The sequence below is a fragment of the Diabrotica undecimpunctata genome, chromosome 5 (genome assembly GCF_040954645.1).
Source record: "Diabrotica undecimpunctata isolate CICGRU chromosome 5, icDiaUnde3, whole genome shotgun sequence".
Lineage (NCBI taxonomy): Eukaryota > Metazoa > Arthropoda > Insecta > Coleoptera > Chrysomelidae > Diabrotica > Diabrotica undecimpunctata.
Window position 1 is genome coordinate 52,997,679 of NC_092807.1, and position 24,057 is coordinate 53,021,735.

Genomic DNA, 24,057 nt, shown 5'->3' on the forward strand with positions numbered 1-24,057 from the left:
AAAAAAAAAAACCTTGTTTTTTTTTGAACTTTTATTTACAATCAATTTCTACATGAGAGTTTTAAGTAAATGTGAATGAATTTGTAAATAGGTAATAATTTCGAAATAACATAGTCGCTTTGTGATCGACTTTGAGATCGGTAGAATGTGCAATATTTTTTTTTTTAATAAAATTCATATTAACATATAAATACCAACTTCTTTACAGAAAATAATAATTCTAGACCCAGCAACCTAATGTAAACTACAATTGTGAAAAACAAACTTGCCATAATAATAATAATATAGTTATTAGGTACACACCTACTTAGACAATTATAACCAGGTAGGACGAAGGATCTCACAGGTAATCTCCGAATGTAGCAACAAAAAATCTCTAGAACTGTACCTATTAGTTATTATTTTAAAGAAATATTTTTATTCTGAATCACTTCCTGTTGTTAATTCACTATCACTACTGTCTTCTCCTGGAGTAATGATAATGGGCTCGATAAGAACATCAACACGCGTGTCTACGTCCCACATTTTATCTTCTTCTTTCTATGTATGTTTTATGCATGACTGCCAGTTGGAAGCGGTTATATTTTGTATGGCTTGGTCTAATAATAATTTGACATCTTTTAATTTAAAGGTTGTATTCTTTTGCGCTACCTTATTGTTTATTTGTGCCCATATTAGCTCAATGGGATTCAATTCACATTTTATACGGTGGAGTTTGGAATACGGTGATGCCATGCTCGCGTGTTATTTCGCCTACTGCAAATCTGATGTATGAACTCTTATGTTCGCGCACTATATCAAGTAATTGAACCTTTATCATGGATTCATAAAAATCTATATTTTTACTTCTTAACCAATATTATATAATGTATAATGTATTATATCTGCCTTTCGAGATGCAGAAGTCGGGATTTTTTTTCATACGACGGCTGTGATAAGGTGCATTGTCCATTATAATTACCGAACCAGGATCTACAAGTCAGTATAGACGCAAACCACTTTTCAAACACATCCGAATTCACATCCTCGTGATAATCGCCCGTTTTGATTGAGGTAAACACATGACCATCTTGTAAAAAACCTGAATCATTTCAAATGTGCGTTATAATGAGACGTCTTCCTTTGGCCAAGGGTGCTTTTAAGCCGGTTGAAAGTTCCTCAATGAAAGCCTGTTTTTAATATTCAAGTCTTGCGATACTTTGGATTTCGTATGACCCTCATTCAACCACGTTTCGTCCGTATAATAATTTTTTTTTACCAAGTCGTCTAAAATCACGAATTTTTTGCAAATATTTTCTCCGCCATATCACTAATTCGTCTCTCTCGATCAACAAACTTTTCCGATTTCTCTTCACATACCGAAAGTCCATTTTATGTAAAGTTCTGTGTTATACTCTCATGGATATTTTATTTAAAGTATCATCTGCGTCTGCATTAACTTCTCGTTGAATAGCCTTTAACGTGGGCAGTTCGTTCCTAAAATAAAATCCATGAACTTTTCTTCCGATTATACGTTTCCTACTATCGTCCAATACAATTTTTGCACGTCCTTTATGGATTGGTTTTTGGATAGTTTTGTTACCTTGAATTATTTGGAAAACCGTATGAGCCGATACTTTCGTTAAATCTCCAGACAATGCCATGAAGGCCTCTATAAGCATATCTGGATATCTTCTACGCAATCCCTCATAAACCGATTTTATCATTTGCTTTTCTCTCACAGACAACCACCTTTTTTTATTTTGTTTATTAATAGATGTACTGTACGTTAGTTTTGATGCCATGTTGTTACCCGACGGTACGCTCATGAAATACTACCACCCACCTGATTTTAATGGTTTTTGTGGGTGAGTTTTCACAATGTTGCCGTATTGCTTTAAGAATATTACTTTCGAAAAGAAATAACAGTGTCCGCCTGCCTCTCTACTGGCATTCAGGGTATACCTCAATGCCACAGATAAGCTGCAAGCGGTACTAAATAATAAATTTCGCAACAAGGCGAGTGTACCTTCTCTAGTTCGGACTTCCAACATATGTAACCGTCAAAAATAATAATTGAGAAGTGGATTTGTGTGCTAATAAAGAAATAAATATATAGCTGCTTACCACCGAGTGTTAACGAACTACAAAATGTCTGCCCTGACAATCCTATTGAATTTATAGTATAGTGTAACCACACACGCCTCTTAAATTCGTAAGAACTGATTCCTACGAATTCCTACGAATACATTTTCGTACAAATTCTTATCCAATGTAACCGCCGCCTAAATCAGTTCTAATCAGTTCTAATTTATATAAATATTGATTGTATATCCCATATTCATCCTTCTAAGAATTGTGACGTACTACGCATCTGAGGTGGGGTATTTCGTTAATATATATATATATATATATATATATATATATATATATATATATATATATATATATATACATGTATATATATATATATAAATATGTATATATATATATTATATATATATATATATATATATATAAATGTATATATAAATATGTATATATATATATACATTTATATATATATATATAAATATATATAGGTATAATATATATATATATATATATATATATATATATATATATATATTAGAAATAGGTTATTAAATTAAATAAAGGTATTAAAAAAATTAAGCTTACCTCATTGATGGTTGGTAAAGAGGACCAGCATCATAAATGTATAAAGTTATGCCATGTAACATAATGGAAAATATTAATATAGAGGCACAAAATTTAATATCCCTAAAATTATATTTAAACTTTATGTATAGTATGAATAAATTTATAATGTAGAGCTGAAAGTCGGCTGAGACGTGCCAAGTGACTGGGTTACACTGAAATAGTATTAAACAATTAAACATAATATAATAATAAAAAATGTAAATAAAAAAAATTATAGGGACTTTCATAGTTGAGAGTTAAAAATTTTTTCCCCTCATTTTGAACTAGGAATGGTTTACTAATCAAACTAATACTTACTATATGTACCAGCCGATAAAAATTGGCAAAAAGAAATATTGAAGGGAACCAATTTTCAGTGCATGCTTTTTGATTAGCCATAACTGAATAAAAGTTTGCTGGACCTGTTATTATCGTACTCCATGAAGTCCCACTCATGATCATCAAAACAACTATTAGAAAGTTTAACCTAATAACAATATTCGATTAATAATATTAGTTCATGGGACGCTAATAATCGAATAATAACAATTATTCGATTATTAGCGTCACATAAACTAAGAATCTAAATTTTCAACAAATATTCAAAATTGTTATATAATTGTGAATATGAACGAGAGAGTATGCTTTACTGCCTTTTCTCAGTTTTCAGGTTTTACATTATTTACGGCCTCCAAAAACAACTGTTTAACATCATGAATTTTAAAAGTGGTATTTTTTCTTGAAACTTCACTCTTTATCTATGCCCATACCAGTTTAATCGGGTTTAATTCACAATGATATGGTGGGGATCTAAGTACTGTCATTCCACGATTTTTGGCAATTTCATCAATTTCGTATTTTTTAAATTTTTCTTTATGAAGGGCACACAACGAATAAAGTTCCTTTCTTATAGATCCGGGATGGTACGTAATATTTTTTGAACTCAGCCAATTTTGCAAGTCTTTTTTTAACCACTTAGTTGTGGGCAGTCCTTCTATAAGTCTGGAGTGATAACTTGCATTATCCATTACTATTACACAGTTCTTAGGAAGAAGATCTATCATTTGTTCGAACCATTCTTGAAAGACATCAGCGTTCATGTCTTCATGGTAGTCACCGGTACGAGTTGATTCAAAAGTTAATAAACGACCTTCAACAAAACCGTCTGAACTGCCAATGTGTACTATTATCAGCCTGCGTCCCTTTCCTGATGGTGGGTTTAAACCAGTAGATAAGTTATTTACAAAAGCGTGCGTTTGACTTGTAACAGTTTCATCCTGCCAAAATTTATTTGGTGTATGACCCTCGTTGATCCATGTTTCATCAAGATAAAATATTTTTCTTTTTTGGTTTCTCATTTCCTTTATGGTTCTTAGAAAATGTCTTCTCCATATGACAATATCGCTTCTTTCTAATAAAATAGACTTTCTGGGATTCTTTTTCCAGCGGAAGCCTATTTCTTTTAAAAGTTTCCATAACGTACTTCGACTCATTTCTGGGTAATCCTTATCATCTCGAACTGAGACAAGAACTTTATCCAATGTTGGAAATTCTTGTCTAAAGAAGAATTCATGCACTTTCCGTCGAAGTCCTTCTTTAAAATGATATTCTATTTGAAATTTTGGTTTCCCTGGAGCATTACGTGGCATTTGAAAACTACCACATTTCTCTTCTTTAATAACTCTGTAAATCGTAGATTTCCCAACACCAAGTGTACTGCTAACTAACTCAACGGTCTTATCAACGTTTTCACATAAACGCTTGTCTGTAAATGATTTAAAACAATTAAATATTAATGTTTTTTCATTAACTGTTAGAGGACCAATTTTTCGGCGTTTACACGGCACTTCCAAATTTTCCATAACACTAGTATACACAATAAACTGCACCTTGCAACTGAGGTACCTACTTTTAGTAAACTGTTAAGAATTTTGAATACGCCACTTGGACCTTCCTACAAAATGGAAAAACCCACTATCACATTTTCTGTGGAATAAGTTTAGAAGGTAATTATCTAGTCAATTACTGTCGTAGATTCCTGGAATTAAAAAATTAAATGTTTGATTGTTGAAACCCTTACTTCGTGGAATGCACTCATTTCAGATAAAATAAAACGTTTTATTTTATCTAAAGAATTAAACTTTATTTTGCAAATAGGTAGGTACTTATTAAACTTTTATTGGTTATATATAACCAATAAAATAAACATCTTACATTTCTTGCAAATTCATTAGTACCTGTTAACCTCCATCACTCCGACACTGGCAACCTTATTTAGAGATTAGTAACCCTCACAACTATTGTATTCTATTCTGCTCCAACCTTTATACCTGGTGGTCATACTCAATTTAAAATTGTTTTCCTATATACTTCTGTAAACTTGTTGACAAATATCTGTTTTTCATTGAGTCACCCGTATCAACAGTTTAGGGATTTGCATACATAATTTATTGTTTTATTACTCTCTCATACATAAAAATACACTATAACTTAAAAGCAAATGTCCAGTAATATTACTCAGGTGATTACATATAATGTTCATAACTACAACAATATTACTTATATCTGGGTAATGGCTTTCGATAGAATCTCGTTGACAATTGAGTGGAGATAAAAAACTTAAGTCGTTTTGTCTCTGAGCATATTTTTAGCCCTAGTTATTGATCTCCTTTTTTACTGTTTTTGATCTTGAGGGTACGTATTTTGTTTTGTAGTTGGCACATACAAAGGAGTGTCAGTCATTATTCTGAGAATTTTAGACTAAAATATTATATTGATACTGAAATAAATCTATATATAACCTTCTTATAAATAAATAAATTTAATATCCTTCCAATCCTTTAATAGAATTGTGCTTCCATAGTTGATTTATATGAAATACCTTTGATGTAGTAAGTAATTGCGTGGTCAACGTTCGCTGTAGATCAAAAAATATTACCACAGTATCCTTTGAAGTTTTTGCTTTTAATGTTCAGTTCTTTTATACTAATTGCTTTTTGCGCCTTTCTTTGATGCATTTCTAAAGACAGAGATCTTTACATCGTTTTGCTCTGAAAAAACACAAACTCTAGTATTATTTTCAGCACTTAACTCAAAAACTGTAAAACTATCAGTTACATCCCTTTTGCACTAACCCCCTCAATTGTGTTTGAATTGCCAACCTCGTCGATTTTTGTTATTATGTGCTTATATGATTCAGCGTCAAACAGCGACTAAATTTAACTTTATTTTAATTACAAGAACGAAGATTTTCAAAAATTCAATTTTATTTACACTTTTACCTAGTTACAGTCAATTTTATATTCACCCATTTCTTATACCGAAAAAATTTAATCTCTTCAGAGAAGGTATATCTGTTAAAAATTTGGTTTTGAGTTATATTAATAATAGTTTTGTTTACTATTGAATGTGAATATTGTCTTTTGGAACTGTTTTACCACATTGCTAATAGTTATTTTTAGTACACGATCATTTATCGACAATTTTCTTCTTTTTTATTTTAAAAATAAAATATATGTAGATTTATATTAAAGACAATATTAAATATAAATAACTGTAAATCTTTGATTATAAAAAATGCTTTAATTTTTATTTATGATTCTTACCTGAAATATCGGTTAATTATTAGTATTCCGACATTCTTTATCGACAATTGACCTTTTTCATGTATATTATACACTTGAATCGTTAGCAGCCAAGATGATATAAGAAAAAAGTACGAAACAATGAGCACTGGCAAACAACCTAATGCATTCTCCAAAATAATACGATAAACCTAAAACGTAATTTTTATTTTAAAAATCTGTTATCATATTTTTTAAATTACAGTATATACAGTAAATTTTTGGAACCACAAAAATGAATAGACTTCTTCGTAACTGAATTACGTCACATTTTCTCATTAATTCAAAGACGATTCAGTAATGTAATTTCTATAAATTACAAACGAGTGTCATTTTGTAAGAAAAAATAATTGGTAAGTTTTTGGCGCCAAAAACTGGAACCCTTTAACTAAGAGAATAAACTCGGACAATAAACTTTGGTACACCAAATTGTGGTTGAAACAAATAAATAAGCCAACCCTCATATTAAAAAAAAAATAAATGGTTAGTTCTGGATCCGGACAGATCAGGAAGGTTATTTTTAGTTATTGACTAGTCAAGAAAACAGCTTATTACAGGTATTAATTCAATGGCAACGCAGGTTTTTTTTATTGGCGCTTTTTAACGATATTTTAAAATTTTAACTTAACTGAAAGCGCCGGAAATATCTTCTTCTTTAAGTGCAATCTCTGCGGTGAAGGTCAGCAACCATCATAGATGTTCAGACTTTAGAGATGGCTGCCCTGCAGCTATGAATGGTGAACAGACGATATGGAACAGCTAGTTGAAAAAAATATATTGTATTGTATATAGCTCAGCTTTAAATCAGAATACGACAGACAAAAATATATCGAGAAAAAACGATGCCAAAATGACAGTTACAGCCAAAGAAAATTGTGAGATAATGTCAGGAAATTAATACCTACACAATGGGACGAAGGAACACAGTACAGATATATAACAACTTATTTATAAAAGAAAGAGAAGAATATCAGACAGCACATGAAGAACACAACTACTTACAAGGGTAAGAAGCGGGAGTGACCAAAAATATTCTAAGGAAAGTATATTGCCATTAAACAATAACAGAGCAAGTGGTTCTGAAAAAATATATGTAGAACTCCTCAAATGTAGCGCAAAAACTGTTTTCTTTAATGTCATAGATTATTAGTATGTAAATAAATGGATATCCCGTTTCCAAAGTTCTGCAAGATTTATTCCATAAAAAAAGTCCCTTGGCGAAAAAGAAGAAGTATTCAAAATCTAGAATGTTCGAGATGTAAGCGGAAAATTTCGAAATATCTCGTACAGTCTGGAACGTCGGAAAATGTATATAAGAGGAATTCTACAAAAATTCGCACCTTAACTGGAGCCAAATATGGTGATATTGCAATTTGCTGCCCATACCCCGCAGTAACAATTTTTTTCTGTAGGTTAATACCAAAAAACATGTTTTCAGGTGCGAGCCTAAAAAAAACGCAAATTTAAGTTTTTTCCAACAAAAAACTGATTTGTTCGCTGAAGCTATTTCATTCTTCTAGCGATCTGCCTCGAAAAACGAGTGAAAGAGACTTCTATACTTGGAGCACACGTACATATCAGGTACCAATCGCTTCGTCTTGGCTCCAGAAGGAACTCTGATCCATTGAAGAGCCAAGAAACACCTGCTCAAAGCGTGGCAAGCGGTTATTCAGTCACTAAAATCGACGTTTTTTTTTCATTTTTTCGCGATTTTACCGGAAAATCAAGTTAAAATGACTTGCATAAGACACTCAACAACTACATCAACCTATCGGGAGCTGGTGACTTGATCCTCAGTATGTAGCCTGATACACTCATCAAATTATAGATAGTAAATTATAATATAGCTGAAAACCTTCACACATTAATTTATTGTGGTTTTAGTAAGAAAATACGATTCCATTTTTTTTCTTCTTTTTTTTACAACAAACTTTTTTTTTGTTAGTATGAGTATTAGAACGAGATAAAAGTTGGTCAAGTAAAATAAACATAAATACATAGAATACAATACATCAAAAATATTCTAAATTTTATAAATATATTTATTCTTCATTAATTAAACACTATAAAAAAGAACTTGGGATATAATATTAAATAATCTTTTTATCATTTTTTGACTTTACCTCAAAATACATGGAAATATTTTTCTAATAATTTATCGACCAAATAACATTTTCTAAATGCAAAACATCTTTAAAAATTAATGCGTATTGAAATAAATTTGACTTTCTTATTTAGTGACATTATTTTCATTCAAGCTTTATTATAACTTAAAGGGCTCTTCTTTACCGACTGAACCGATCGCGATCGAGTTTTATATGTGAAGGTTTTTAGCTATATTACAATTTACTATCTATAATTTGATGACGGATCAGGCTACATACTGAGGATCAAGTCACCAGCTTACGATAGGTAGATGAACCTCACTTACGGAAGTCATTTTAACTTGATTTTCCGGTAAAATAGCGAAAAAATGAAAAAAAAACGTCCATTTTAGGGACTGAATAACCGCTTGCCACGCTTTGAGCAGGTGTTTCTTGGTTCTGCAAAGGGTCACAGTTCATTCTGGGGACCAAGACGGAGCGATTGGTACCTAATATGTATGTGTGAGGTATCTTTTAATCTATTTTCAGGTAAAATCCCGAAAAAATGAAAAAAAAAACGTCGATTTTAGTGACTGAATAACCGCTTGCCACGCTTTGAGCAGGTGTTTCTTGGTTTTTCAAAGGGCCAGAGTTCCTTCTGGAGCCAAGACGAAGCGATTGGGATCTGATATGTACATGTGCTCCAAGTATAGAAGTCTCTTTCACTCGTTTTTCGAGGCAGATCGGTAGAAGAATGAAATAGCTTTAGCGAACAAATCAGTTTTTTTTTTGGAAAAAACTTAAATTTGCCTTTTTTTTTTAAAGCTCGCACCTGAAAACATGTTTTTTGGTATCAACTTACAGAAAAAAATTGTTACTGGGGGGTACGGGCAGCAAATTGCAAAATTTGGCTCCAGTTAAAGTGCGAATTTTTGTAGAATTCCTCATAAACACAGGAAGTTGACAGTTCAAGTACCAGTAGCACAGAATACACCACCCAACAAAAAGCGAAACGAAGGGCTTTTTCGCAATCCAAATTTCTGTGAAAATCCGCCATGTCCTAAATAGTTTATCTGTCATCCTATAAAAACTGAAGGTTGTTTACGTATTGAGAAGTGTTGTTTCGTCTGTGTTGTCTAATAGTAAAAAGAGAATAATACTGTTATACATATTTTTGTATATACATATGCATATTTTAATACCATTAAAAAAATGTTTGATAATATAAAAAAGTATAATATAATAGTAAAAAAAGAATAATACTGTTATACATCGATAAATCGATAAAAAGTAGTAGAAATTGACTGATTTTCATCTCTATTTTGAAATTAACTTTAAAATTAAATTGCGTTTTATCGGTTTTTAACGTACTAAAATACTTTTAGTACGTTAATTTATTTGTTTATAAAAAGAAATCGATATTTTTGTCTTAAGACCTTTTTACTTATTAGTACAGAATTGATATATGGGTTATATTAAATTTTACAGAAAAAAGTACAATTCATACAAAACAGATTTACCTAAAAAACATTAGTTTTAATAATTACTTTGTTTCTCGGTGTAACTATAACTTTACTACAGTTTTGAACGACTTCCTCATTACTTTTTTCAGTTATTAAGTAGTTTAACTATCATTGTCACTACAAAATTTCTGTCCTACGAACATCAAAGATACCGACAAAGCTTTCGCTTCTTGTTGGATGGTGTAGGTATTCTGTGCCAGTAGTAACTAAGTTTTTAAATAGTTGTCATTGAAGTAAAGTTGTGATTAGGAATTGTAATATTGTTTGGCGTTTCAATATAAATACCATAAAAAAGTGTAACATTGGTAACAGCAGTGGGATAAAATAGGTTGTTGACTATTTGCGGTAGTGATTTTCTTATATTCTCTTAATCTTATTTATTTTAATTTTAAGCGAGATTTGTAAATACTTCTCGCCGCTTCATACTACTGAGCTTAGATTAGTGCTCCATTTAGCGTTTATTGATGTAATCGGAAAGCTTGTTATATTGCAACATCCTCTAGTCCATCAATTTGTTCCAGAAAATCTTTAGGTGCCTAAGGGTACACCAAATGCAATAATCTCTTAATATTGGCTTCAAATTATTGCAGACTTTCATTATCTTTTTGATATAGAACTTTCAGCTGACTTTGTAAAACCTACTTTAGATGCTACTGGCCATATCTTGTCTCTAAACCTTAAACGAGAGAGGTGTAACTGGGTGCATCCTAATGAAGAAATCGCAAGACGGTTGCTGCCTATACTCAAAGCAACACTACCAAGGAAGACAACATTTCTTTGGATACCCGTAAACTCATCACCAATTAGCAGCATAAATGCCCTCGTAGATAATACAAACTCTTGACGGCAATAAAAGTAAGGATTCTAAAATAGACCCAAAGAGATTTGCAAACTGATCACTGGCCTACCTGTACCCTTGGCAGGTAAATGGTTGCAAACCGCTAAGGTTTGATAATTTGAAAGAATAATCTAAGTCCGAATACAACTAAAATAACAAAGTTGGGGACTATTGCAGACATAACCGGAAATAGTAGATGCTTACAAATATTTTCATTAAACAATTCAATATTAAAAACCTCTGTAGCTGAATTTTCAGATTTCAAATCCGTTTAGATTGGCATATACGTCTAATACGCCACTCACCGGGAGACACCCGATATAAATATATCAGTTAAATTTTAAAGCAATTCGCTTAAAATAATTTCTAAATCTTAGTTAATTACCAAGTAGACAAGAAGTGTAACAGGTAACAGGCAATTTTCCGCATACGAAACCAGCGCCTTGGGATAAAAATGTTGGTGATGAGTTTACCTATCTGCGGTGATGAGTTTACCGATCTTCAAAGGATGCCGGTGACCAATTTGAGTATCTCGGAGGGTGCAATAGTTTTATGGAGGGCTATAAAGTAATTGGTTCGTACACGTCAATTTCTTCTTTCTCAGTCCAGTCATTAGTGAAAACGATAAGCTTTTCATGCTGTTTGATTATTTAATGTGGGTGGTTTTAAAATTTTATTAGTTCTTACTATGCCCGGTTCAAATATGGAATATTATGTGACTATTTGTTCAGATTCGACACTAGTTATGTTTCTTTATGCTATGTTCATCTTAGTTATGGTCTTAATATTTGTCGTTTGTATTTGTACGGTCTATAATTTACAATTATTATGTCTTAGGAGCTGCACAGTTAATTTCCACTTGTTTTACTTCTTGAGTTAAAACATTTTTAACTTTAGTGTAATTACAACCACGGCGTAAGTATAATCCAAGGAAATATCAGCCGTGAAAGCATTGCATTTTGTTATATAAACCGTTTTCCTTCGTTATTTATATTCTGCTTATACCGTACTGGTATAATGACCAATAAGGTAAATTGGTCATACCCGTCTAGGATTCTTTAATGTTTACTTTTTCCTTTTATTTATTAGGTTTTTAAATATATCTTTTGTTAATTTTTGTGGCAATATTAATTTTCTCTCATTTTAGCAAGTACTTATTTGTCCAAATATTATTTGGTCTTTCCAAATTGTTTGATGATAAGTTCCGTTGTTGGTAACCGTAATTACTTATTATTCTAAACGTCTTTTATTTTATGAGGTTGTTTCTTATATATTTCGCTTTTCTCAAATGTTTACATGTTGTCACTATTCCTTTACGTATTCTCTAGTTATATTCGAAAGAATTAATTAATACTACTACTACTACTACTTGTCGTTTCCCAACAAAACGTTTTCTGACGTTTTCCGACTTTCAATTGCCACTTAGTCCAGTTGTTCCATAGGTCTTCTTCTATGGCCCTCTCTCTCTCTCTCAGTTCTTTATTTATTCCTTCGCTTCAACTTTTTTTGGGTCTACCTCGTTTTCTCTTTCCTTTTGGTTGCCATTTTAATATTTTTTCTGGTATTCGTTGTTTATCCATTCTTTGTAAGTGGCCGAACGAGATAAGTAGTTTTGTTGTTAGGTCATCTGTGATTGTTTGTTTGATTCCCATTATTTCTCTAATGCGTTCGTTGGTAATCCTTTCTCTTCTAGATTTTCTTGCGGCTCTTCTCCAAAAATCCATTTTCGTCGCTTCCAGCGTTGCCAGTGTTCTTTTTCAGTGACCATACCTTACAGCTGTACAAAGTAATACTTTTTACTATAGTCTCATATATCCTCTTTTTTTTTTTCTTTGCTGATGGATTGCTCCCATCAAATGCTGTTCAACATTGTAATGGCTTTTCTCCCTGATGTATTTTTCTCTCTTTTGGTTTTGTCTAATGTTCTATCTTGTGAAATAGTGATACCTAGGTATTTGTAGTCACAGCAGTGCTTTATCGTGGTGTTATCGTCTAATATGAGATCTCTTTGATCTATTCCAATGCACAGGTATTCAGTGTTCTTTTGATTTACTTCTATACCTCATATATCATACTCTTCAATTAATTTTCGTGCCATATAGTTTAAATTTCCATAATTTTGGTCCATTATTACTTGATCGTCTGCAAAGTTGAGTGTATATACCATAGTGTTGGTGAGCGGTATCCCCATTGTCCTGCATTTTTGTTTCCATCTTTTTAAAGCATTTTCGAGATATAATTTAAATAAAGTGGGGGACAGACAACACCCTTTTAATCCTTTTGATGTTATAAATCCTGTTATTATTTATGTCCCTGATTTTATTTTTGTTATTGGTTGGTTGTATAGCACTTTGGCGGCTTTTATTAATTCTCTATTAATATTAGTGCTTTCCATTGATTGCCACAGTTTCTTCAGTGGAACGGTGTCGTAGGCTTTCCGTAAATCGACGAACAACATATGAATTTTGATTTCGTGCCATCTTTTTTTCTAGTATCTGGGTTAAGGAGAAAATGTAGTCAATAGTGGATCGACCCTTACGAAATCCTGCTTGTTCTAATGCTTCATAATCTAAGTATTCTCTCTCGATTCGGTTTTAAAACCTTTCCATATATTCGACTCATAGATTTGGTTACAACTCTTCCTCGATAATTTTCACAATTATTTTTATCACCCTTTTTATGTATAGTATTGAGGTATGATATCTTCCATTCCGTAGGGATTTCGCTTGTGTTTATGCATTCTTGAAATAGTTATCGGAGACATTCGTACAATTTGTTTGTTCCGTACTTAAACAATTCTCCGGGTATATCCCCTGGTTCGGGTGCTTTGTTCCTCTTCAGCTGTTTACATACATTTTTAATTTCCTTTGTTGTTAATCTTATTGGCGAGCCGGCTATTAAAATTCTATCTTGGTTTTGATTTCTATTTTCTTGAAATTCGACTCTATTCTCTACCAAAAGTTCTTTAAAATACTCTTCCCAGTCTTCCGGTTTTACGCTCTGTATTACTTCTTTATTCTTTTATTTTCTCATCAGTTTCCAGCTTTCTGTGCTTCTGGTTCCTCCTAGATAAGTATTTAGTCGTTGGCAGTTTCTTTTCCAAGACTCGTTCTTCTTCTTAGAGATTTTTCTTCGTACTTCTGCTTGTTGTTCTTTATATTTTATTTTGTCTTGTAATGATTTGGAGCTGAAATATTGTTGGTATAGTTGTCTTTTACATTTTATTTCCTCCTCTATTTCGTTATCTCACCAGTATGGTTTGTTTACCTTGGGTTTTATGTAGTATCCCATTGCTTCAAATGCTGCTTCGTGTAAGCAGTTTTTTATATGTTCATATAGTACCTGGTCAATATTCTTAGGGGTGGGAATTTGTAGCTTCTCATCCAATCTATTTTTGAATAAGTCTTGGGTACTTTCTTCATCTAGGCTTCTGATGTTGTATCTTCGTTCTTTTATGTTTTCTGTCTTGTTTATGTTTATACGTGTTTCTTTCTGTTGTCTTTGGATTGGGAAGTGTATTTTTGAAGAATTAATTAATTGATTTTATAAAATATATTTGACTAGATTTGTTACATTTGGTCTCCAGTTATATCATCATAATCATCATCATCATCATCATCATCATCATCATCATCCAGCCTTCATTTATCACTTCCACTGCTGGACATGGGCCTTCCTTAAACTCCTCCATTCTTTGCGATTTTGTGCTCTTTGTTGCCAATTTTTCGTGATACGCCTGATGTCGTCAGCCCAACGTGTAGATGGTCTTCCTCTACTATGTTTGTCTGATCTTGGCCGCCAATTTGTTATTTTGCTTGTCTATCGTGAGTCATGCATTCTCGCTACATGGCCTGCTCAGTTCCATTTCAGTTCCGCTATGCGTTCCACAACATCAGCAATACTCATCCTTCTTCGCTTCTTCGGTCCCGCAACGTCACTCCCAGCATAGACCGTTCCATTCGCCTCTGTTCCAATCTCAATTTCGAAGCAATAGTCTTGTTTAAAGTCATAGTTTCCGCCCCATAGGTCACGACTGGTAATACGCATTGGTAAAATACTTTTTTTGAGGCTAGTTGGTATGCTGGCCCTAAGTTTGGATTTCTCAAACTATACAAATATATATATTTTTTCAACAGTTCTACCACTTTGTCTTGAATAGTTATTGGGGACCACATTTCTCATAAACTTAGTATTGGTCAAGTTCATTCTGAGGCCCACCTTTGAACATGCAAGGTCCAATTCATTTAACATATCATTGGCTTCTCCTATATTATGTGTGATAAGGACAATGTCACCTGCAAAACGGAGATGGTTAAGCTTTTCGTCGTCTATTGCTACTCCTCTGTGGTCCCAATTGACCAGCTTAAAGGCATACTCTAATGCCACTATGAATAATTTCGGTAACAATGTATCTCCTTGCCTTATCCCACGTTTTATTGTTATTGGTCGAGTTTTATCGTGTATATTAACAGTGAGAGTGGCATTTTGTAAATATTGTAAATAAGTTCACTATTCCCATGGTCAATCCTGCTGTCATTCTTTGCTTCTATAAGGCTGTCTATTTTGATCGTGTCGAACACTTTATGAAAATTTATGAAAGTGAGGACAAGAGGTTTGTTGTATTCTATAAATTTTTCAATGAGTGTCTTTACTGTATGAAGATGATCGTTGGAACCATAATTTGATCGGAATCCTGCTTGTTCTCTCGGTTGGTAGAAATATAATTTTTTTTTTTTAATATTGATGTCACTAACCCAGTGAAGAGCTTGTATATATTTGTATTGGTTCAACAGGCTAATGGGTCTCTAATTTTATAGGTCTAATTTATCTCGTTTTTTATGCAAAAGGATGGTTATCTCATTGTTCCATTCTTTGCGAACCTCTCTTTGCTGCAAACATAGATTAAACAGTTTCCTTAATTTATTTAATAGCATTCTCCTCCATTTACGATAACTTCTATTACAATTTCATTTTCTTCTGGGGCTTTGTTATTTTTCATTTTTCTTAACGCTTATTAAATCTCATCTACCTTTATTTCGAGAATTAGTTCGGAACCTTGATTCATGATATTCTTTGAAATGGCTGTTTATATTCCTGTTTGATCTTCTCGTCTACTGCCATATAATTCCTCGTAAAACTCTTTGATGATCTGTCGCTCAGTTATATCAAGTACCTTAAATAGTTCCAATATGCTATTTATTAGAGCTGCATTTAATATATTACTTACATGTTCGTACACTTCCGGTTTCGATATAAAGCTTGTGTTGTATGATACTGCAAGGTGGATAAAAATTATAAATAACATTGCTAGAACGCGACTTCCATTCATGTTCTTTAAGTTTTTGAAATCTGTAGTATCAGGTATTTTTGATCTTAATTTCCAAGTGCGAAACAACGACAATCTTGAAATTGCATGTTTTAGACCTGAAAGATAAATATATTGTAATTCACTAAATTATCTATAGGAGAATGGTTGAATTTATAATACTGGAGCATTTTATTTTCAACCTGTAAATCAAAAAATCGAAACTAGTTCATATATTTTTGCCTTTTAGAAATATTAGACTAACTACAGCGAAATAAACGCTGATTTCCAAATAAAACGTGCAGGTGAAATAAAAATCCATTTAACGAATTTCCACTCATTCTCATGGAAGAATCGTTATTTCATGAAACATCGCGTTATTTGAGGTCGAGAGTCCGAGCTAGAAGGATTTGGAGATTGGTGGGGACTTCTCTTCTGAGAATCCAAACCAAAAAGGGTTAGTAGATCGCAGCATTTTCGTACTTTGTCCGTAAAAAATGGGAACAATAATATCAGAGTTCTGATGGATACAAAAATTTCAGTACACAGTTAAGTGTTTCATTTAACGAAATTGCAGTTTAGCAGCTAAACAGAAATGGAATTAAGTGTTTTAAGTTAGTGCCGATTACATGCTAGTAATCTTTAAATTCTTTGTAAGTTTTGTAACTTAATTTGTAACATGTTAAAAGAGTTTGAAACACAATGCTGAATGTTTTTTAATGGTGAACAAAGGAAATATACCTAGATTTTTTCATATGTTTAGGTGCAACCGTTTACCGTTTCTATATAAACAACTGTACAACATAAAACTTGTGTATAGTTTATAAGAATCACAAATTCTGATCATTGCATATTATAATATGATAACGTCCAAGGTACATTTTAATATTTTTTTAACCCTTAACTAGTCGCTACATGGTCAAAAACCGCACGTATTAAAAATTGCTAATATTTTGGAAAAAAATTACATTTGGCAACCACGGCCTTCAGTAGCTTACTCATTCGATACAAGGAGCCTCAGTGCTAAATTAGAGTAGCGGGAGGTTTGTTGATTAGGAGTTACAGCGCAAAGGTCATAATTTCCGCTCTAGTCTAGTCAGCTAAAAAGTTTTTATAAATCGTTTTATTGTGTTTCTTATCACCTTAAGGTATGTATAAACGATAGTTTTTTTTAAATAATATACTATTATACTTTTGTCTTATTGTTTAGTAACCTTTTGAATATACCTCTCTTTCTTTTACTATGTAATTAGTCATTAAATTTTAAATTACTTTGCATCAAATTACTATTACGATATTTCATAATTTTCTTTGTTCTATTATTGAGAATCAAATAATAATTTTTTAAGCTACAGCAAACTTTTATATATAACTTGTTTGGCTTTATTTTTAGAATGGACTATGAGAAGGAACAAAGGAGACTTCAAGCCCTCATGGAAGAAGGATCGCTTGATACAGAATATCACGACGACGATGACGAGAATGGAGTAAATCCGGAAGTTATTGATGAGAGGTCGGAAGATTCGGAATGCGAACAAGAACAGGATTTAGAGGAAATAGGAGAAGTTTTACTGAATAATGTACAAGAAAAAATTGTGTTTTAGGGAAAAAGATGGTACAGTGTGGAGAAAGCATCAAAGAAAAAACAAAAGGGTACGTATAAGCAAGGCTGATTTAGTAAAACAATCACCTGGGCTTAATAGATTTACAAAAAAGTTGAAAGACATTAATAAAATATGGAGTTATTTTATTGATGAGGACATGATTTAGATAATTGTAGAATCCACTAATAAAAACATTGAACGTATAGCAAGCAATTGCTCTAGGGAGACGGATGCAAAGCTTACAAACCCATTTGAAATTCACGCTTTTATAGGCCTTTTATATTTGGCAGGGACATATAAAGCCCATCACCTGAATACAGAAGATATCTGGCAAACTAATGCGAAGGTATCGAAATATTTAGACTAGTTATGTCCTCATCCCGATTTCAGTTTCTTCTAAGATGCATTAGATTTAATGATAAGGTCGATCGTAAAGAACGTAGGAGACTGGATAAGATGGCCGCCATCCGAGTATTTTTTGACAAATTCGTAGAAAAGTGTAAATCGGGATATAACTCTTTGCAAAAGTTAGTGTTAGTTTATGTGATACTGAAATGTATTATACCATAAATATGGAGGTTTATGTGGGTCGTCAACCAGATGGCCCATTTACTGTAGACAATTCCCCGAAAGAAGTTGTAAAAAAAATGTTTGCGCCAATAAAGAATTCTGGGCGCAACATTACTCTAGATAATTGGTTCATTAGCATTCCTCTAATAGATGTTTTAAAAAAAGAATTTTAATTGACTCTTGTGGGAACCATTAGAAAGAACAAAAGGGAACTGCCCCCTGAATTACTTCAAGGATCTCGTCCTCTAAAATCAAGTACGTTTGCCTTTAGCGATACATGTACCTTAGTGTCGTATATCCCCAAAAAGAAGAAAGTTGTATTGCTTGTTTTAAGTCTACATGATGACGACGCTATAGATAGAGAAACATTTGAACATTATAAACCAGAAATTCTGACGTTTTATAACAAAACAAAAGGCGGGGTTGACGTCGTTGATCAGCTATGCTCCTCTTATGATGTTTAGCGAAAAACAAGACGTTGGCCCATGGTAATTTTTACACCATACTAAATATCGCAGGCATTAATTCGCTAGTGATTCATGCAAGTAACAACCTTGCTAATAATAAAATGCTTAGAAGAAAATTTTTGAAGCATTTAGCATTTTCTCTTATGAATGAACATCTACGGGTCCGAGCAAACGTAGACAATTTAAATAGAGATCTGAAGTTACGTATTAAGGCCATATGTAATATTCATAACACAGACGGTACTCCAACGAATGAAGGAGTACATGGTAGATGCTACTTTTGCGACCGTAAAAAGAACTGGAAAACGACTGTTTCCTGCTGTAAATGTAAAAAGTTTTTATGCAGAGAACATACACGTGCAGTATGCGAACAGTGGCAAACTGAACTTATTCGGATTAACTAAAAGTTTCCTTTTTTTATCGGAGTAGAAAATAGTTTTTTTAATGTTCTGTCCAGTGTTCGTAACATTAGTTTACTTTTTATATTATTTTGTAATATGTTACTCTACTTATTAAACCTTACTAAAATCGTGTTTTACTTAAATTAGTTCCAAATACTTTTATTAACACAAACTAAGAAGTAAAAGACCAAACGGTCGTGTCGACCGCGCGCGACTACTAATTTTCAAAAATTCCTAGCGACTACTGAAGGGTTAATACAAAGTAAAAGGGAAAATCGCAGTGGTTTGACTGTATACCATGGTCTAAACAAACTTACAAAAAAGTAAAGACTTCTGGTGTATAATAATATATTTTATTAAAAATATTTAAAATTTATCCAAAAGGATTACAAATCTTTGATGGTTGATTGTAATCATAAAATGACACAAGGTCAATGTTATAGCATTTCATATACAGGGAACATCTATCTAGCTCTGCCTAGGGGTTATCGGCGCGATGAACGGGTGGATTGAGTAGCTCAGAAGCCACGTTCATGCCGGTCCCAAGCCCGGATAAAAGAGGAGGGTTAATGAGCCAGGTTAGCATCCTACCCATTGTAAACGAAAACAAGGCTCAAAGAACCGATATAAAGCCTCGGTACCAGACGGAACCTAAGATCACGAACCACGCAAAGAAAAGAAAAACGAGAAGGAAAAATAAGCCCACAATCAGATTAGGAACATTACTTCTTTTAACAACAAAGACCAAGAGATAAGAGAAGAACTAATAAATAAAAGCATAGACATTTGTAAAATTAAAGAAACCAAGAACAAAGGTAAAGGCCAAAGAGACTTTAACCAATATTTTCTAGCATAAAGTGGAGTAAAGAAAAAAGAACGAGCACTAGCAGGCGTACGTATACTTGTTCATAAAAAATTTAAAGACAACATAAATATCTGCCGTTATATTTCCCAAAGAATAATACAGATGAACATCACAATGGACTACCAAAAATTAAATGTCATATCTATCTATAGCCCTGAGGACTGCAAACCTAAAGCTATGGTTTGTTAGAACATTGAGCGACGCATAACTTACAGTTAGTCGAACGCCGCGCACGTTCGTCAAAATCAAAGAAATGGTTCTCTATGAGAACGGTTTGTAAAGGTGGGTACACATATGCGAGCCGAACTGTTTGCGAACTGCTCGTGAGCTGTTCGCGAAGAGTTCGTCGAAAATATGTTTATGTTCAGGCTATCCAATACCCTAACTATCTAATAACAAACCAAGAATTAATTTACTTCGTTATTCTAAACATTTCGGTATTTTGTTTACATTATCTGTTATAAATTTCTCTCGCTACTTAGATAAGCCGCGCTCGTTCAGCAATTTTGTTTAACAGAATGATATCATCGCACACTTGGCAGAAACAATTTATAGACACAATTTATAGTTCTGCGAACATTCTTTGTGTTCGTCCCAAAAACCGACATGCTGTGGTTCCTGACGAGCAACGAACGAACAGCTCGCTAGCGGTTCGTCCCGTCGTACAAATTAACGAATATAGCGTTCACAAACGGTTCGCGAACAGTTCTGCTCGCATATGTGTACCCGCCTTTAAGGTGGGAACACATATGCGAGCCGAACTGTTTGCGAACTGCTCGTGAGCTGTTCGCGAAGAGTTCGTTGAAAATATGTTTATGTTCAGGTTATCCAATACCCTAAGTATCTAATAACAAACCGAGAATTAATTAACTTCGTTAATCTAAACATTTCGGTATTTTGTTTAGATTATCTGTGATTAATTTCTCTAATTACTTTTAAATAAGCCGCGCTCGTTCAGCAATTTTGTTTAACCGAATGATCTCATCGCACACTTAGCAGAAACAATTTATAGACACAATTTATAGTTCTGCGAACATTCTTTGTGTTCGTCCCAAAAACCGACAGGCGGTGGTTCCTGACGAGCAACGAACGAACAGCTCGCAAGCGGTTCGTCCCGTCGTACAAATTAACGAATATAGCGTTCACAAACGGTTCGCGAACAGTTCTGCTCGCATATGTGTACCCGCCTTAAGGTTCTGCTGAGCTGCGCGCACTGCAGACCGATAGGCGTGTACGTCGACGGTTGCGCTAGAATCAACTGTGATTTGATTTGGACGCAAACATTCAGCTAAGCTCACAGCGTACACACCTACGACAAAATTATAATTGTATTTTTATATAGTTATTATTATTGTAATAATTAAGTGATGCCTACTAAATTTGCTCACGAGGAAGATAAAAGACTAGTGGATCTAGTACAAATCTCTGGAAAGTGTAAAATATTCTCGAAATTTTTCCTCGTTTTGAAACAATCTTTTTTAGACTGTTAATTTAAAAGCATCTTCTGTATTCTTCTTCCTTTGCCCCATCCGTTTCGAACGTTGGCTATTAACAAGGCTATTTTGACTTTGTTTGCGGCACCTCTGAACAGTTCGGTCGATGTTAGTCCGAACCATTGTCGCAGGTTATGCATCCATGAGTGTCGTCTTCTTCCCGGTCCCCTCCTACTGTCGATTCTTCCTTGGACTATTAACTTAGTTAATTATGGTACTTAGTATGCCTCATGACATGTCCGAAGTACTCAAGATTCCGTTTCTTTACGGTGGATCTGGCTTAATACGGCTTCTGTATTAAGACATGAAAAAATTAAATTTACATTTTTATTTGTTTTATTTAAATTTAACGTTATTAACTCTTCTTCTTCCTCCTCTTCTTGAAGTAATAAAATTATTGCGTTAAAGGTCGTGGCATATTATCGTGCACGTTGCGTTTCCAGCATATATCGTTTCCGAAAAATATAATTTAAATGGTTTTAAATATGAACAACGCACACTGTCCGGAACATTGCGTTTCAGACACTTGTTCAGTATATTCGATTCGAACACAATATTTTACTGATGCCGACGGCTGCGTAACGAGTCGTAACCGGTTTGTAAGGATAATGTTAATTAGATACCCGTCGTTTTCCCCTTGTTGTTTAGGTCTTTGTTTGATTTTGATACAGAGTATTAAAAAAAAATTTTCGAGGCTGTTTTTAATAGGAATTTAATAATAATTAATAGGTTTAACAATTATTTTAGAATGAATAGGATTCAGTTTAAATATGTTTTAAATTTAATTTCACCTTCAGTTAAAAAACAAAATACCTACTACATTTAACGAAGCCATACATATCAAACCAAAAAGTATTTTTAAAAAGAAGAGGTATCACTTCCGTACAAAAGTCCTACTTGTTTATCACTTCCGTGATTAATTGTCACAAAGCAATAAAAACACATGCATAAATGACAAAATAGTCTCGAAAATTATTTTTTTAAATACTCTATATCAAAATCAAACAAGTTCCTAAATAAACAACAAGGGGAGAACGACGGACATCTAATGCACATTATCCTTACCAACCGGTTACGACCTATGTCCCGGACAGTGTGCGTTATTCATATTTAAAACCATTTAAATTTTATTTTTCGGAAACTAAACGCTATGTGCTGGAAACGCAACGTGCACGATAATATGCCACGACCTTAAGTTTGCGAGAATTCATTTTTTTAAACGTACAACCTTTGAGAGAATAAATGTGAAACCAATTTCTAAACTTGTTTTCAGAGCGACAGAATATTAATGCGAACATAATCTAACAAACCGACTCACCCAAAACTGCCGTGAGTCGAGTACAACAGATTCTGCTGTACGTGTATGCTGTGAGCTGCGCACTGTTCTAACAAACCGTAGCTTAAGGAGGAACGAGAAGCATTCTACAAAAAATTGCAAACTATCCTGTATAAAATACCTCATGAAGAACCCTTAATTATTATTATGAGTGACTTTAACGCACGAATCTGAAATGAAGTAGTTCTAGGAGTAAAACAAATATTTCATGAAAACAACAACTTTTTGACAGCAACTTTTTTAATCTGCCTAATATGTCCAAACTCGTGCAACTGATTTTCTATTTTACTAATTTTAATCTTTGGGAAACAGGCAGTAAATTTGGAAATGTTTCATGGGATAAGCGAGCAATATCCATTTGTGTTCGTGTATTTTTCCATAACCAATCACATATTATTTTGATATGCAATTAACGCAATTCAACCGACGGTCATAATCAAACGACTGACAACTACTGACATGTTGATACGTTTTAGATTAAAAGAAAACAATACTATTATCAAAATATTTTTCTTATTTCATATAAGTAAGAACACGGCACAATAACAGGTAATGTATACTACCGCCTAACTTTGTACTATGTCTTCTGTTCTTTAAATTTTAAACAATAATTTTCAAATTGATTTGAATTATAAGTAATTTTATTATTTATTTATTTTTTTTGTTTTACGAATTTTTTATAATCATCGATTCAGAAAGTTCATTTAAGTATTTATTTTAACAATTTTCTGTATATTCTAAAGTATATAAATTTTTGTTAGTAAATAAGTATCTTTGTTATAGATTTTAATATAATTGAAAATTTCACATGTTTAAAACGGACTCCAATCCTCGCTTAAATGGACTCTTTAAACTATCAGGCGTTTGACACTATCATAAAAAATAACTTTGTTATTTTATATTAGTTAAAAGAAGCTCTAAAATAGTTGTTGCTTACTTTATCATTATTGAAGTTATATTTCTATACGCGCCCTCCACGTTGGAAATTTGTACGGGAGTGAATCGGTGAAATCATTACATATGTAAGATAATGAGTACGAGAGAAACAGAAGATATATTTTCTCTCTCTTCCTCTCTCGAGAATAAAAATGTTCCTTCTGTATGTATTATATATATATATATATATATATATATATATATATATATATATATATATATATATATATATATATATATATATATATATATATATATATATATATATATATATATATATATATATATATATTGTTATGATATGTAAAATCGAGAAAAATATTGGTTTGTTTA

General features: G+C 32.8%; 1 protein-coding gene across 3 annotated transcripts in view; it reads right to left on the reverse strand.

Moving 5' to 3' along the window:
- Window positions 1-24,057, reverse strand: part of LOC140440626 (O-acyltransferase like protein-like) — a 125,358-nt gene that overhangs the window by 65,879 nt on the left and 35,422 nt on the right. For all 3 annotated transcript variants that reach the window (XR_011950892.1, XM_072530990.1, XM_072530989.1), the window contains 4 exons: window positions 15,975-16,171; window positions 6,285-6,454; window positions 2,998-3,166; window positions 2,659-2,852 (listed from right to left, as the gene is read on the reverse strand). Coding sequence is in view for 2 of the 3 variants with exons in the window: in XM_072530990.1 (XP_072387091.1) it covers window positions 2,659-2,852; window positions 2,998-3,166; window positions 6,285-6,454; window positions 15,975-16,171 (730 nt within the window). In the remaining variant the exon portion in view is untranslated. The remainder of the gene's footprint in view (window positions 1-2,658; window positions 2,853-2,997; window positions 3,167-6,284; window positions 6,455-15,974; window positions 16,172-24,057) is intronic.